This window comes from Vulpes lagopus, chromosome 7, assembly GCF_018345385.1.
Source record: "Vulpes lagopus strain Blue_001 chromosome 7, ASM1834538v1, whole genome shotgun sequence".
Lineage (NCBI taxonomy): Eukaryota > Metazoa > Chordata > Mammalia > Carnivora > Canidae > Vulpes > Vulpes lagopus.
This window is the reverse complement of record NC_054830.1, coordinates 68602609-68619335: the sequence shown is the minus strand read 5'-3', so window position 1 is coordinate 68619335 and position 16727 is coordinate 68602609. Positions and strand designations below refer to the sequence as shown.

Sequence of the window (16727 nt, the reverse complement as noted above, 5' to 3'; positions counted from 1 at the left end):
TATAATATCTTAAGTAAATAGAGCTCTGTTTATCAGACATTAACTTGATGAGATTTGGTTTCACATGGAAAATCTGACCTACAACTCAATGTTTTTCTCCAAAGGCACAGAAGTTCTAAAAATAACCACTAACTCATTACTGTACTTAAAATGTAACATTTTATGTATGTCTAGTAATATTTCTTTCCGGGATCCCCGGGTGGCACAGCGGTTTAGCGCCTGTCTTTGGCCCAGGGCGCGATCCTGGAGACCCAGGATCGAATCCCACGTCGGGCTCCCGGTGCATGGAGACTTCTTCTCCCTCTCCCTCTGCCTATGTCTCTGCCTCTCTGCCTCTCTCTCTCTCTCTCTCTCTCTCTGTGTGACTATCATAAATAAATAAATAATTAAATAATTGATTAATTAATTAATTAATTAAAAAAAAGTAATATTTCTTTCCTAGCTTAAATATCACTAAGATTATTCAAAAATTTGTGTTAACGCAGGGTCTCATTTATTATAAATACTTATGTAACAAATAGCATGCCTTGCAAACGGTATTAATTATATTACATTAAAATTTGATTGTATCAATGGGATCACAAAAGACTACTTCACTGAAAAGTCCTACCCTCTGCCCTTTTCCCATCTGCAAAAGGGAAAACAAAACAAAACAAAACAACCCTTCTTTAAAAAAAGGCCACATAAAAAAAAAAAAAAAAAAAAAAAGGCCACATAAATCCCTGGATATGATCCACTAGCAACTTGAGAAGTTCTGTGGACTTACCCTGATATATCCGAATAGATGGCAGTATCTACAAAATACGTTGGCAGGAGATGAAAAACCAACAGTAGGATGGCTTTGCACCCTAAGCCTTGTGTAAGCCACAGGTCTAGAACTGCAGGTACTGCTGCCCAGTATGTCCCTAGGAAGGGCACTGCTCCCAGGATTGCTGCTAAAGCTAAGATGAAAAGAAAAGCAACTTAACATCTCCATTAAAACAATAATAAAACAGCGGAACCTAAGCAACTAGCTCCTCAATGACACCAAAACAAATTAAACAAACACAAACTCAAATTTCAGGTGCATGATAATGCCATTTAATTGAATGTGCTAGTTAAATGAAGATCTGGTATGTATCTCAAAAGTTGATGCTAAAAATCTAAAGCACATGCCTAGTCCAAGAATCTCTCCTTAAGCAACAAAATTCTAGTGTCCCGCAGTTATTTTGAATCAATGGTTAATATACAGTCCTATCATGTAACTGTGAAGCATTGGTCAAAATTTGTACTGAGTCCAAAGCCAAATTAGAAATTAGTTTATAAACCTCAGAGATGAATGTAAACTCTTCATCTTGTTCCTTTCTAATAAAACAGAAATGTAATTTAAACAAAAACAAAACCAAGAGTCCAGCCAGCTGAAGGACCTGACTTCAAGCTCATCCCCTTACAGAGCAGGATGTCCACTCTCTCTCTCTCATCTGGCTCCCCTCCAGACCAAGAGTCAAGCAGATGTGGATTCTAGTTCTGGTCCTACCACTACCCAGGGATGTGACTTTGGAAAACTTCTGATTTCTCACCTCTATACCAGGAATACCATCTACTCTGTCTGCCTCACAAGGTTGTTATAAGACAACAACCACCGTGTGCTTGCAGGCAGCCTGCACGTCAGAGGGTGGCTTAGTGGACACAGAAGAAGGAAAGAACATGAATGAACCTGAGAATGTAAAGAAGAAAGGGAAAAAATGGCGGTAGCAGGTAAATGTGGAAGGCAGATATATTCAGGAAGACAAGCAGACATGGAAACAGTGGAAGGAAAAGTAGAAGGAGAGGAGCAAAGATAATGTAGAGGGAAAAATGGTTTTGAACCACCCTGGTGCTTACAGAATGAGCCTGTTATTAGAATAGATCTGAAGAGGCTGGGCGATAGCTTGTGTGCTCTCAGAGACATTCATCTTGCTCCTTGGACAGTGTCCTTCAGGGGACAGAGCTATTTGACCAACTCATTGCTCCCTGCCAATTAGTTCAATTCAAACCCTTACTGAGTGCCAAGTATGTACTAGGTGTTGTGCTAAATGCTAGGACATTCGCTGATTTAACACATCCCTATACACTGCTTTCTAAGTGCTGGTTATCATTCTAGCTCATGGGAATACAGCATAAATACACACTACAAATCATACTTCTGCTCCTAATCTGGAATAGATTTGATCTCAAAATTTAGTATGTTAAGCTTGAGGAGGATGGCATGTCCCGATGTATGTAAAATGGCTTAATTTTCCTTAAACAGAGGACAGTGGAAGTTATGATACTACTGTTACCTGATGGTATGAAGACAATATTGATGCCAAATATAGTATGAGTCAGCCAAGTGTACAGTCCGTAGAAGCCAGCCATTTTGAGGGAAGCATCAAACACCCCTCTAGAATGCCCAAAGATAAAAGGAAAGTAAATAAACACAGCATCACATTGTGATTCAGAAAAATCAGTTATTTCCAGGGCTCTGGCTACTTGTTTACTAAATTTCTCTGATGAAAAAAATAACTGAAATAAAACACCTTAAAATAGCCTATTCACTGAAATAATTCATCAACTTTTCACTTCCGAAGCACATATTTTGCTGCCAAAATAAGTGGGAAAAAATTTAAGTATGACTATATTATTTCTGAGGACATAGTTAAATTCTAAGAAATACAGGCTGTCACCATACCTCCCCTTTGGGAAGAAGAACAAGTGCAGGACAATATAATTTGCATTTCGTGGATCTTCTCTTATTAACAAATTTTCCAACATTCCTTCAGCTCTGCAACCTAGCCTACAAAGCACCTTATATCAATGTTATCAAAAAAATGCAGGTCATTGGGAGAGAATTTATGAAAAAAAAAAAAGTCTTATTATTTCCCAAGTAAAATCAGAGGAAAATACAAAAGGGGTAAAAACAGACCCACACAGTTGGTGATTAATAGGAATGAAGTACATGAAAATCTGCAATGTCAGGTGCTTCAGCTTTGGTTTTCAGTTGGAAGATTAAGGCAGTATTATGTAAGGAGGAGAAATTAGGAACTGCGCAGAGCTCAAAAGCAGCAAACCTCAAGTTATTCCAAAGGCATCATAAAATGATAAAAACCAGAGTTCTGTGGGGCACAGGGGAAGTATGGTCATATACTCATGAGAGAAGGAAAACCTGTCATTAAAATATCAGAGGCTATGGCAGCAAAGGGGACACTGTACAACGAGCTTTTCCAAAGCATCCCAAGAGATACATGGTAAGAGGAAAGCCAAGCTCCAGAACCTAGAGACTCAGTCATTTACTAGGGTTCAGACACATGGACTGGGTGACACAGTGGCTCCCCAGACTGTCAAACCTCCTTTGTCATCCTGACCAGCAGCTTTCACTCAAGAATGTGAACCTACCATGTGATCTCTGACAATAAAGATACAGATTAAAATGGTATCAAAAAGATGGAAAGGAAGGGAGAGAGCCCAGAGGAAACAAAATATCTGAACAGTAACTGAATAAAGGAGATGGGGGAAAAAGAGAAAGTAGCCAAGCTTCAAGTTTTAAACCTGAGGGAGAAAGATTGGCAGTGTCTCAAGAGCATGGAAAAGCCCTAAACGAGAGGAGACATGGAAGAAAAGGGAATATATTTAGTTTAGAAATAATACGGGGTGAAATAATAAGGGGAGAAATTATGGTGAAAGGATGGTGAAAATACCCTGGAGGTCACTGGAAGTGAAAGACAAAGTTGATGGAAAACTTGGGGCAAGAGCTTTGAATGGGCCAGAAGCAACTAATCACAGGAAAGGATAAGATACCCCCAGGGGCAAGCCTAGAGAAAATGGGGCGATGGGCTGTGTTCCCATAGGGGACCTAAGGACAGAAGGACAAAGGCCAAAGTGATAATGAGATCACACCAGCAGTTGGGAGACAATCACTAGGGTATAGTATTCCCAGAGGCCAAAGGAGAAAGAAGCTTTTGAGAAGAGGGGATGATATTAAGGTCAAATACCCCAGGGAGATTAATAACAATAAGGTCTTTAAAAAAAAAAAATGGTACAGATTGGACCAGAACTGAGGAGGTCAATGATAAAACATAGATGTTTGCACCAATCTTATGTTAATCAAAATGGCTTACCAACTTCATGGTATCCAAAAATGTTTACACCAAAATGAAGTTGACATCAAAGGTGTCATGAAATACCTCAACTGAATCACCCCTCTGCGTGGCACGTAGGCAAAACTCAATCCAAAAAGGACGACTTGTAGGAAACAGCACATAGTCTTCCTTCTTTTACCTCTGGGAATACTGAGCGTTGATAACATTCTCATTAAGGCAACTTTCAAATAATTTTGTGAACCCTAAATGTATTAGATACTGTTTACAGTTACTCAACATGTTCATGTAACCCAATGAGGGATGAAAGGGCAATGGATTACCCTCTTGCTATTTATGATCTGGTACATGAGCTTTATAAAACAGCAAAGACAAATCTCTTAACAATTTACTAGGAGACAGAATTTTTTTTAACTCCATCAAATTCCTAGCCATTTTTTTCTCCTTTTTATTGGCTTTACTGAACTATAACTTAGAAACAATAACACTCACCCTTAAGTGTATTAATTCAGTTAAGTCTTGGCAAATGTATACAGCACAGAACCACCATTACAGTCAAGATATAGAACACTTCTGTCACCCTAAAACATTCCCTCACGTCCTTGGATAGTCTATCCCTCCCTGAACTATGACACCAACTAGATATGCTTTCTGTCACCATGGTTTTGTCTCTTCTAGAATTTCATCTGAACAGAATCATACATTATGTAGCTTTTTAAAAAACTGTGGTAAAGGGCAGCCCAGGTGGCTCAGCGGTTTAGCGCCGCCTTCAGCCCAGAGCATGATCCCGGAGACCCGGAATTGAGTCCCACATCAGGCTCCTTGCCTGCTTCTCCCTCTGCCTGTGTCTCTGCCTGCACCGCCCCCGCCCCCGTGTCTCTCATGAATAAATTTAAAAAATAAGAAAAAAACTGTGGTAAAATATACATACCAAGAAATTTGCCGTTTAACCATTCTCAAGTGTACAGTTCTGTAGTGTCAAGGACATTCACACTTTCATTATATAGCTTTTGTGTTTGGCTTCTTCAACCTAGTACAATATTTTGAGATTTGCCCACATTATCATCATCAGTTTGTTCCTCTGTAATTGCTGAGTAGTAGTCCATTATTTGTATAGGCCACAATTTGTTTATCTAATCACCAACTTATGGCCATTTTGGCTATTTCCGGTTTGGGACTATTGTGAATAATGTTGCTGTGAACATTCGAGCACAAGCCTTTGCATGGACATGGGCTTTCTGCTTTTCAGTACGTACCTAGGAATGGAGATGCTCAGTCATATGGTATGTTTTAATTTTATAAGAAACACTAGCAATTCCTTTGATCTTTCAATTCAAATAAAACATATGGTCCACGGACAATTATCCAGAAGTCATTGCCTGCTATATTACACCACATCTCTTAGAGCCGTGAGGTTAAATTTCATACTTATGGTATTATGAGGGTGAATACCAGCAGAAAGAGCAATTCAACTCATGAAAAGCTAAATGGCAATGCATCCGAACCCCCTCCTGACTGACCCAGTGCACACTAGGTCCCCAATAAACAGTAGCTGCTACAGAAGCTATTGTGGTTCTATTTCTTGAGAACAGTATACTTTATTGATGCTCAGAAGATTCAGATGATGACAACTCTAGAAAGTTGTAGTACAAGAGCTTAGTGTATCTGAATTGAGAAGGTAAGGTCAAGAGACACTAACGTTTGCTAAGTACCCATGTGGTAGGTATGTCTAAATCCACAAAAATGTCTACATCCTAATGGCCAGTCCCTGGGAATATGTTACCTTATGTGGTAAATGGGACTCTGCAGATGTGATTAAGACAAGCATTGTGAGATTCGGGAGATTATCCTGGATTACTGGGTAGGCCCAATGTAATCACAGAAGTCCTTATAAGGAAGGTGGATTTCATATAAGACAGTGGTGATGGAAGGCAAAAACTGTGAATATATTAAAACCATTGAATTGTATATTTTATTTTTTTTGAATTGTATATTTTAAAATGGTGAATTTCACGTATATGGATTTTTATCTCAATAAAAACAAGTTGTAAAAAGAAGGAAGCAGGAGAGTCAGTGTTAGAGGAGACATGAGGACAAAAGCAAAGGTCAGAAAGAGACATTTGAAAATGCTACACTGCTGGCTTTGAACAGGGAAGAAGGACCATGAGCCAAGGAATGCGGACAGCCTCCAGAAGCTGGAAAGGGCAAGGAAACAGATTCTCCCCTAAAGCTTCCAGAATGAACACAGCTCTGCTGACACCCTAATTTTAGGACTTCTGACCTCCAGAATGGTCAGGAAAAAAAAAATCTGTGTTTTAAGCCACTAAGCTTAAGGTAATGTTATAGCTGCAATCAGAAACTAATATAACCCACCATGTCCCAAGTGCTGAGTTACATGCTTTGCCTATATTGTTCCATTGGCTCTGTGTTGGGTCCTCTCATTCATCCAGAAAAAATGACTCCTGGTCAAAAATCAGATAAATCAGGATGCCTGGGTGGCTCAGTGCTTGAGTATCTGCCTTTGGCTCAGGTTGTGATCCTGGGGTCCTGGGATTGAGTGCCACATCAGGCTCCCTACAGGGAGCCTGCATCTCCCTCTGCCTATGTCTCTGCTTCTCTGTGTCTCTTGTGAATAATAAAATCGTTTTTAAAAAATCAGATAAATCTGTTAAACTAAAAGTACATGTGCACTTTTCTTTAAAAAAGAAAAAAAACATGATAGCTCAAAATGAGGGCAGGGGCTGGGGGAGATGGTGCTGAGCTATTTACAGCTAAAAGGCAAGAAAACTCTTCTGGAAATCGTTGGATCTGTGTACTAGATAGCTCTGATATAATAATTCCTAATCAAGGCACCCAACTCACTAAAGATCAAGATGTTAGATGACAATATATTTTTGGTATACAGATTCCTATTATATAGTACTAAGATGTTCACCTGCAGGCCAATCACATACTTAATGGTCCTCAAAGCCAAGACACCACTAACAGAAGCCTAGGCAGCTGCATGACACCTACATCTGGTTCTGGCCAGGGCCATTATTCGATAGTGGCTATCCTAGTTGACCACTTCCAAAGGGGGCTGGGGCTCAGTATACACATCCTGAGACAAACTGGGGTCCTGTTCACCCTATTAGAGTGAAATGTTCTGGAAAGTAGAGGTAGGAGGCACCTGGGTAACTTGGCCAGTGAGGCAACTGCCTTCGGCTCAGGTCATGACTCTGGGGTCCTGGGATTGAGTCATGTGTTGGGTTCCCTGCTCACCAGGGAGCCTGCTTCTCCCTCTACCCCTCCCCAACTTGTGCAACAGGCACACTCTAATAAAATCTTTAAAATTTTTTTTAAAACAACTGGGTGATGGGCACTGAGGGGGGCACCTGATGGGATGAGCACTGGGTGTTATGCTATATGTTGGCAAATCAAACTCCAATAATAATAATAAAAAAAATACAGGGCAGCATGGGTGGCTCAGTAGTTTAGCACTACCTTCGGCCCAGGGCCTGATCCTGTAGACCCGGGATCGAGTCTCATGTCGTGCTCTCTGCGTGGGGCCTGCTTCTCCCTCTGCCTGTGTCTCTGCCTCTCTCTCTGTGTTGCTCATGAATAAATAATAAAATATTTTTTAAAAAATAAGAAAGAAAAAAACAAAGAAACAAAGAAAGAAGGAAGGAAGGAAGGAAGGAAGGAAAAGAAAGAAAGAAAGAAAGAAAGAAAGAAAGAAAGAAAAGAAAAGAAAAGAAAAGAAAGAAAAAAGGAAAGGAGAAAGAAAGAGAAAGAAGAAAGAAAGAAGAAAGAAAGAAAGAAAGAAAAAAAGAAAAGAAAAGAAAGAAATTTTAAAAACAGAGGTAGAACATGGGGATGGGGGCAAGAAGCAATGAGAGATGCAACAAGCCACACAGGATGCCAAGTGTGTGTGCATCCGTGGCTTGTTGGTATGACTCTATGGAGCGCTCTATGACCTACCCCAGCACTGGGTGTCTTTCTTGGCTTTTAGTGAGTTGGGTGCCTAGAGTGGGCATTTGTACACCAGAATGATCTAGTACAGATCCAACAATTTTAAGAGGGTCGCCATTGCCTTTTTACTTGAAAGAAGTCAGGCCCGCATTCTGAGCCTTTTTATTGCCTTCATTAAAACAAAACAAAACAAAAAACTGAACTACACTCACAGTTTAAAAGAGGTCTCTTTTTTGTATGAATGAGGCGACCCAAGAGGGATTCAATGAAATAATATATGCAAAGCATGTAACTCCGTGCTTGGCGCACAGCGGGTGCTCAGCAAACATCAGGTAGAGGATGGATGAAAGAAAGGACAGAACTGGAGGCTCGAGCCCGAAGTTAGAAGACCCCTCAGCGAGATAATGAATGAAAGGAAAGGAGTGGTGGTGAGGAAGGCAATAGTCGAGAATGCGGTAAATGGGAAATGTTAATGAAGGCCAACAGGACCTGGATTTGGTAGCAAGAATATAAAATCAGGAGTCACAAGATCTGAAAGAGCTCTGGCTCTGTCACCAATTGCTCTGGAATCTCAGTTCTGTCACTGATTAGTGGCATGATCTTCAAGACTGTAAACTTCTCTGAGCTTCACTTGCCTTAATTGTGAAACAGAAATAACAGAGACAAGTATTCACTTCATAATATTATTATGAAGATTAATAACCCAACGAAAGTGATAAGCTTCATGACTGGTGCACAGTAAGCATGCAATTAAGTTGGTTCTATTAGAGAATTATGTCATTATTACCAATTAGCACTTTAGTAAGGCTAAAAATAATGCACATAGTGACTTTCTCTTTTCTCCTTCCAGTTTTTGGAAGTATACCAATTTTTGCAGTGTGCTAAAGAGATACGGGGTATGGCAAAGCTGAGAGTGGAAGTAGCGTACCACAAAGGTGTAGATTAATTATTTTAAACTATAAGGTACCAATGAAGCTACATGAGCAAAAACCCAAAATACGGTGTATATAATCACTCATCTCTCAGTTCTCTGGAACCTAAAATTCAGAGACCGCTAGGAATTGTTCATTCTCAGAACCAAACACAACCTTATCTGGCACATAATTAACGGCGTGCATGATACAGTTTGAATGGGGGTACCAGAAATCACTCGTCCAATCAATGTAAAGAGTATCTATTCCTTAAAATCATACCAGTGAAACATCATTCTCTCATTTCGTTCACTCCCTGATATGAACCCATTAATCAACACTTTTTGGATACTCAAATTCAGTGAGCATTTTCCTATCTTGCTATCAAAGAAAGACACTGATATATTTCATCAAATCTCTTGCAATAATCACAAAAGCTCTGACTTGCGGCATTTTCTAAGAGTGGTTATATATGACTTGTGCCACGAGAATGCATGGTGCCATTCACTGGAAATTACCCTTCCTTTTATAACTGTTCACAACCCTATTACCAAGCATCTATTATAAAAATTCACAGAAAACCTGCATCAACCTCATCAGGCTAATATGTATGTGACATTTAGTTTTCCTCTACTGTCTACTTCAATCCTCTCTCTTGAATAGGGTATTGGCCTGTGCCCAGTCTTCTGGGACCTCTTTTTTCGGTGATTTTTCAAAGGTCATTGACAATGTTCTCCAATTACATCTCCAGGCTTTCCCAGAACTCAACTATTTAAAAGAATGAAATTCAGAAGACCCTGGATGCTCCTCTTCCTCCTCTCTTGTGTAGCTCAGTCAAGCTGGTACCACAGGTCTCATTTAGCTCAAGGGTGAGACTGATAACAGCCACAAAGTTGGAAGCTCCCCCCTCTAACAAGGCCACATCCTCATTCAAAACCTTCCACTGGCAGGCATCCCTACAGATGGTCCCCTGCCCCGTGCTATACGCAGACCCATAAATGGCAGGGTTCCCCTCTACTGGAAGGCAGGCCACAGTGCATCCAATCCAGTCAGGCCTCACTGAAGCATACCTCTCTATGAATAAAACTTCCAGGTTCATTTATTTATAATCAGTTTTTGTCTAAGTTTTCCCCTAGTAAATGCCATTGTGGTCGTATACTGTACAGCACTAAAGGTGTGTGTCCATGCCTTGTTTACACAACTGTATGATTGATCCTTAAACAACATGCGTTTGAACTATGTGGGTCCACTTATATGCAGATATTTTTTGATATGGTCTGTATCTTCTCTTCCTAATGATTTTCTTAATAACATTTTCCTTCCTCTGGATTACTATATTGTAAAAATACGATATTTAACAAGAACAACACACAAAGTGTGTGTTAATTTGTTAATTGTTGATGTTATTGGTGAGGCATCTGGTCCATAGTAAACTATTAGTATTTAAGTTTCTGTGGATTTTCAGCAGTGCAGGGGGTCCAAGTCCCTTAACCCCTACACTGTTCAGGGGTCAACTATGTATATAACTCCTCTACCCCAGGGGCTTGAACTGGTTTCAGATGCCTGGTTAAGGGGGCACCTGGGTGGTTCAGTCAGTTTAGAGTCTGGATTCTGACTTTGGCTCAGGTTATGATCTTGGCGTCCTGAAGTTGAGCCCCACATCGGGCTCCCCGCTCAGCATAGGGTCTGCTTGTCCCTCTTCCTCTGCTCCTCCTTCAGCTTACACTTTCTCTTCCTCAAATAAATAAATAAATCTTTAAAAAAAATGCCTGGTTAGGATTTTTTCAAAGATTTTATTTTTATTTATTTATTCATGAGATACACACAGAGAGAGGCAGAGACATAGGAAGAGGGAGAAGGAGCCTCCCTGCAAGGATCCCAATGTGGGACTCGATCTCGATCCCAGACCCCAGAAGCCAAAAGCAGACACTCAACCACTGAACCATCCAGGCGTCCCCCTGGTTAGGATGTAATTCTTAACCAGCTGTCTTCCTCACCCTTTATAAATTCTAAAATTCTAAGATGAAACTTAACTCTTTTACATGTTAGCTAATAACACTTCCCTTCAACTCTCAGCCCTCTCTCATTTCTGACCAAAAAGGGTGTTCTTGTGGGGAGAGATGGTGAGGAAGCTTTAAAAGGGGGGGGGGGGCTGTTTCATGGTTACTTTTCTAAATGGAGTGAGAGAAAGCTGGCCAGACAACCCAGGACTTGATCATATGACCTGCTTTTAATGGAATGAGACAGAAGCAAGGAGGGGTTTGGGGAGAATGGTAAGCCATGGTCAAGAAGCTATATGCCCTCAGAGGACACGGGGCTCTAGACCACAGACAAGTAGAGTGCACGTGTCTAAGGAAGGAGAAAGAAGAGTCCAAAAATCAAACTTTGCCTACCCCCAACCCTTCCTTACACTGGTTCTGCCCTCTTTTCTTTCTAAAGGTCAAATAGGAAGACTACCAGATTACTGCTCCCTCAGGAAACAACGAGCATTACCTCACCTACCCTCACCGCGATATACTTCCCCTCAATGGAAGGCTAGGTAGCAGAGAGGGCAGGCCAGCTTCCAGAAACACAGCATGTAAAATTATCAACTGGGAAAAGAGTCACCCAGCTCTCTTCATTACTACCTAAACTCTCTTGAAAAGTTGTATCTCCCTCCGTTTCCTGGTTCATCTGCCCCAGAGACCTGGCTCCACAGTAAAATGTACAGAAACCTGGTTGACAGCGGAGTTCCCCATTCCTGAGGGGAATGGTCACGCTGCACAAGCAGACCTGGTGTGCTGCTGAGGAGCACAGGGAGAAGCCGTCTCGGAAGACTTGCAACCCCCCCCCCACCCCGCCCCAGAAAAAACAGTGAGTCATTGTCACACACAGGAAAGCACAACAGTGGTGTCACGTTCAATCAACTGGAGTCCTTGGCAGTCAATATTTGTACATCATTAATGCATGGTTTTGTGTCTTTGACAGTGCCCACTGATCACGGAGGCTTGGCCTAATGCTAACTAAAAAATTAACAAGGGGCTGCTTCAAACACATAGGCAAATAGCAAACAGTTGTATCTCAACACTAGTCCAATTATAAGGCTATTGAAATTAATTTAATTAAGTTTTAAAGCACCACAATAAGGAACTAAATACAAGACAAAGTTTCTTAAGGTAATTTCCTTGGAAACTTGACATAAAGGTTTAGGATTATTAGACCAATCTTTAATCAATTAGGTTAAAAAGGCTTTATTTTTACTGAGTTGGTTATTATTTAAGAACTCCAGTTAATGTGAGGCTCCCAAACATGCATAAGAGATTTTGTCTCTATTCCAGTGTTAAGAGAGCTATCTTTTCAAATAAGTGAAAATACATTTTCTTACAGCTCTAAACTCTTCCTTATACATTTTAAACAATTGTTTATAACCTGAAATTCATGAGAATTTCTTTCCAATGAATATTTACTTTGTTCAATGTCAAAATGCAAATACAGATTTACTGAATGATAGACACTGATACTTTTAATTCTCCGGTGTTGGATGCGGGGGGGGGTGGGGAGGTGAGAAGCACGTTCACTTTCAAAAAGAAAAAAAATGAATAAATAAATAAATTTCACAGTACATACATTCTCCCATCCAATTCCTAAGAAGGATGCCCACCCACCAATACTGAAAAGCTGTCATCCCACAAGCAAGAGCCATACCCGTGTGCATGCACTCATGTGGAAATATCACACACACTAAATTGCATTGAGGCCGTGACAACATGCAACTTAGTAATGTGCAATATCTCCACCAGAGCAAGCAGAATGGGAGCATCGGGGGAGAAGGGCGTGATGCAAACATTCAGGACACAACATGCTCTATGGAGACGAAAATGGTTTGGGGTTGATGGAGGCATGCCACTAACTCAAAAAATCATGAAATGAAAACTCAAATGAATACACAAACATATTCAATTTAGAAAAACACTTGTTCAGAACTGAGGATCATAACTGAGGTTCAAATATTCAACAAGACAGCAATCATCAAGTAGCCATGTATTTCAGAAGGCGAAGCTTCAAGAGCCAACACACTTTTGGTGCCTGGCCATGCAGTTAACTCCCAACTTCAATTCCATTTTCAGCTTATTGATGGATCACATAAAACAAATTGGATGATTTTCACTTGACCGCAACAGTGATGATGAGTAATGGTTGGTGTTAATGAAGTCTGACTTCACTGATGATTTGCAGACTAAGTTCCACTCTCAGGACTTTATGACAACATTTTTGTAATCGCTTGTATAATATTTTTCCTCTTGAAATTTTTGTCCATGAAGAAACATATTCCATCTTGAACACAATCCTTCAGAATGAAAAAAATCTCACAAGACCTCTGAGCACTAGAACTCATTGTTATCTTACATATGTGAAAAGGTTCTTCAGAGGCATCTGTGTAAAGCCTGTCCATTTTAGGTCTTGAATTTGACCCAATAAAGAAAGAGACAAAAATCACTTAGAAAAGAAATGAGAAAAAAAGAAGCACTTAGACTGCTAAAAATTGTCTTGCATTATAATCTTTAATTTACATAACTCGATATCACTGTGGTTACACAAAAGTTCCAGACAAGTTATCTAGTCTGTATTGTATTTTTCAGTTTTGAGAACCATTAAGATTACAGTTCTGGTACTGAGGATTTAAACTTTTTCCTATATTAAAAATATGATAAAATGAATGGTTTTATACCAGTATCCTTTGGAACTAAGACACGGGCTACTGTTATAGTGCATAATTAGTATGTATAATCCCAGGAAGAAAAGGCAAATCTATTTTGTGAAAAGGCATATATCTTTCCTATCCTGTAGAGGACCATATTCTTTCTAACTTCAAATTCCTTGTGAGCCAGAAACTTGGATTTTTAGCTGTCAGCCTCATGTGTCCATTTGAACGTCCTAAAGCACCACAAATTTAACTCATAATCTTCTGCCCCAACTAGCTTGAAGGCACCACGGTATACCAGAAGGATATGTGCTTTTTCTTTCTTTTCTTTTTTTTAAGATTCTATTTTTAAGTAAACTCTAAACCCAACGTGGAGCTCGAACTCCCAATGCCGAAATTAAAAGTCGTATGTTCCACCAACTGAGCCAGCCAGGTGCCCCAGGATATGTACTTTCAATCAGCTGGACCAAGGTACAAACCACAGATCTGCTTACCAATTCCAAACAACCATGACATTAAAGAACTAAGTCTAAAACAAAGGAGTTGGCATATTTGGTATGAAAACAAAGGTAACTGGAATGACAGAGGACAGTTGACCGGTGGTTCACTCTAAGAAAGCAGAAGGAGAGAAAATTCAAGAACTATGATTTGAAAACAGAAAAGCTTTGTGAGAATAAGAGTCAGTGCTAATAAAGGCTATTTCAAGAAAATGAAGTATCTTTCTTAAAGTTCTTAATGGGACAAAATAGATATTTTTCTGTAAGGCTTGGCTTTAGTCAATGGACTAAAGGATTTTGTCACCCTTTGACATGATTCATTCATTAGTTTTATCGTATTGGGAAGGTAGACAGCTATTTTTCTTTTTGGTAGAGTTATTTACATAAACTTCCTTGAGTCAGACATAGGTAACTCATATAAACTAACGTGACTTGTTAGACTTTTCAGCATTTACTCAATAAAGATGATAACCAATGATCATATGGACTTAGAAGGGATGCTAAAGCCAGCAAGTGTCTTTCCTGAAGACAGCTTCACTCTGAAAAACTGTTACATTAGATAATATACTCCCAAACTTGGAATTTTTAATAGATGGTCCCACACGGATATCCAAGAGCACCACAGAGGATAAGAGCATTTTTAAAAATCCAACCTGGGGCAGCCCCAGTGGCATAGCGGTTTAGCACCGCCTGCAGCCCGGAGTGTGATCCTGGGGGCCTGGGATCAAGTCCCACATCGAGTCCCCCATCGGATTCCCTGCGTGGAGCCCTCTTCTCCCTCTGCCTGTGTCTCTGTCTCTCTCTCTCTCTCTCTCTCTCTGTGTGTGTCTCTATGAATAAATACATAAAAAATCTTTTAAAAAATAAATAAAAATTCAACCTGATGGCCAATGAAGTGAGATATTGATGAAGACATTACCCAGGCCTTGCTAGTAGGAAAAAGAAAGATAACCCAGCAAACTTTCTAGAAAGAATATATTTTAGGAACATGCATGCTATTTGAATGTAACTAAGGGTTTTCCAGAGACCAAAGTGGTATCCTCAATCAATTGTTAAATGAGCACAATGAAGAAATAAACCAAGGTCAGTCAGACAGAATTATCAGGGCAAATCAAGATTTCTAAGAAAGACGACTTCCAAGCAACACTATTTCTTAAAAGTAAGTAGAAACTTACTTTTGCCAGGCAAAGATTCACTATTCAAGTTTAAGGGCACTTAGTAAACAACTTCTTAGAAAAAGCAGCTCTGATGGATAACATGAGGATTTAATTTGGGCAGCTATGTGCAAGCAGTTAAAAAATACACTAGAACCTAATGAGCTAAAAACAGTGGGGATGAGAGTGGGGAAAAAGCTGAGACAGGCCTGGGCTGCAAAGGGCCTCTCCCTACCTGAAATGACAAAGAGGAAAATGACTTGGAAAGTACATATGAAGAAACAAAGTTGAAGAATCATCTCACTCAGAAGCCACGCCTGCAATACACGGACCCCACAAGACATGATGGAAGTTTCTGGCCAGAACCAGTAATGCACACATAGCCTGGGACTTGAAAATAACAATAAACTTTGCATTTCTAGTATCCAATCTACTCTCACGCAAAGGGCACAGCCTGGCTACAAGGGAAGACAGAAAGAAACAGACTATCAACTGCCCTCCCCGGGCACAGCTGCAGTTTCTGAGAACAGGAGGGCTCTGAGAGAAGGGGCGGTGTTTGTGTGGTGCCAGAGGTGGTTTTCCCCAACAAGTGACATGATGACAGGAACCGCAGCTAGAGTAAGAGCCTGCAGTGGGGGAAAGAAAGGTGGAACTCACAGGACAGCAGGAAACTGGATCTTTTGCTGATTAACACTTGCACTGCTCACGTTATTCTCTCACAAGGAAATACGAAATTTTGAAAATACCAGGGTCTCTCACTAGCTTAGCACCAAATGTTATTAGAAAGGCTCAGGACAGAAAGCAGGCTTCTCAGAGAAAGCAGTTTCTGATGGAAAGAAGAGCAGCATAAATCTTCTCCCTACCTGATAGCTTCTTCCACAGACTGGCCAATTATATTAGAAGAAGGGCCTGGCTGAGACAGTGGTGTCAGGCTTATCACCCACTTCACTGGCTTGTAGTACTCATCACTGGAACTTAATAGATAAAATAGTGTGGTCAGGAAAATTATCTGCAAAACAAAGGATAGTATCTCCTAAAAAATCACATTTGGAAACTAGAGGAAGGAAACACAAATGGAACCAAGAATATGCTTTACTACAGAAGGACAGGTGACATGCACTTATCTATATGTACATACCAGAGACAGCACGAAATTGAGAAGGGCGGTCCCACTGTAGAAGAGGATGGTCAGGAGTGTGGTGACAGTAGTGAAAAGCAGGCTCACATTCCGGCTCATGACAATCCACAGAGACTCTAAGATCTGATGAAGAGGGAGAGCCAAACATCAGCACTAATCCTCAAGGAAGAAGTTTCTACAGCTCTGTATTGTACTTTTTCTTTTTTTTTTTTTTTTAAGATTTTATTTATTTATTCATGAGAGACACAGAGCAAGGAAGAGACACAGTCAGAGGGAGAAGCAGGCTCCCTGCAGGGAGTCC

At 40.3% G+C, this 16727-nt stretch overlaps 1 protein-coding gene across 3 annotated transcripts in view; it reads right to left on the bottom strand.

Annotated features, from left to right (window-relative positions):
• Positions 1 to 16727, bottom strand: part of TMEM245 (transmembrane protein 245) — a 102619-nt gene that overhangs the window by 19578 nt on the left and 66314 nt on the right. For 2 of the 3 annotated variants that reach the window (XM_041762631.1, XM_041762632.1), the window contains 4 exons: positions 16427 to 16549; positions 16152 to 16297; positions 2301 to 2401; positions 767 to 941 (listed from right to left, as the gene is read on the bottom strand). In XM_041762631.1, the coding sequence (XP_041618565.1) occupies positions 767 to 941; positions 2301 to 2401; positions 16152 to 16297; positions 16427 to 16549 (545 nt within the window). Of the gene's footprint in view, positions 1 to 766; positions 942 to 2300; positions 2402 to 14950; positions 15915 to 16151; positions 16298 to 16426; positions 16550 to 16727 lie in introns of those variants that run through there. The other variant, XM_041762634.1, reaches the window with a different exon arrangement.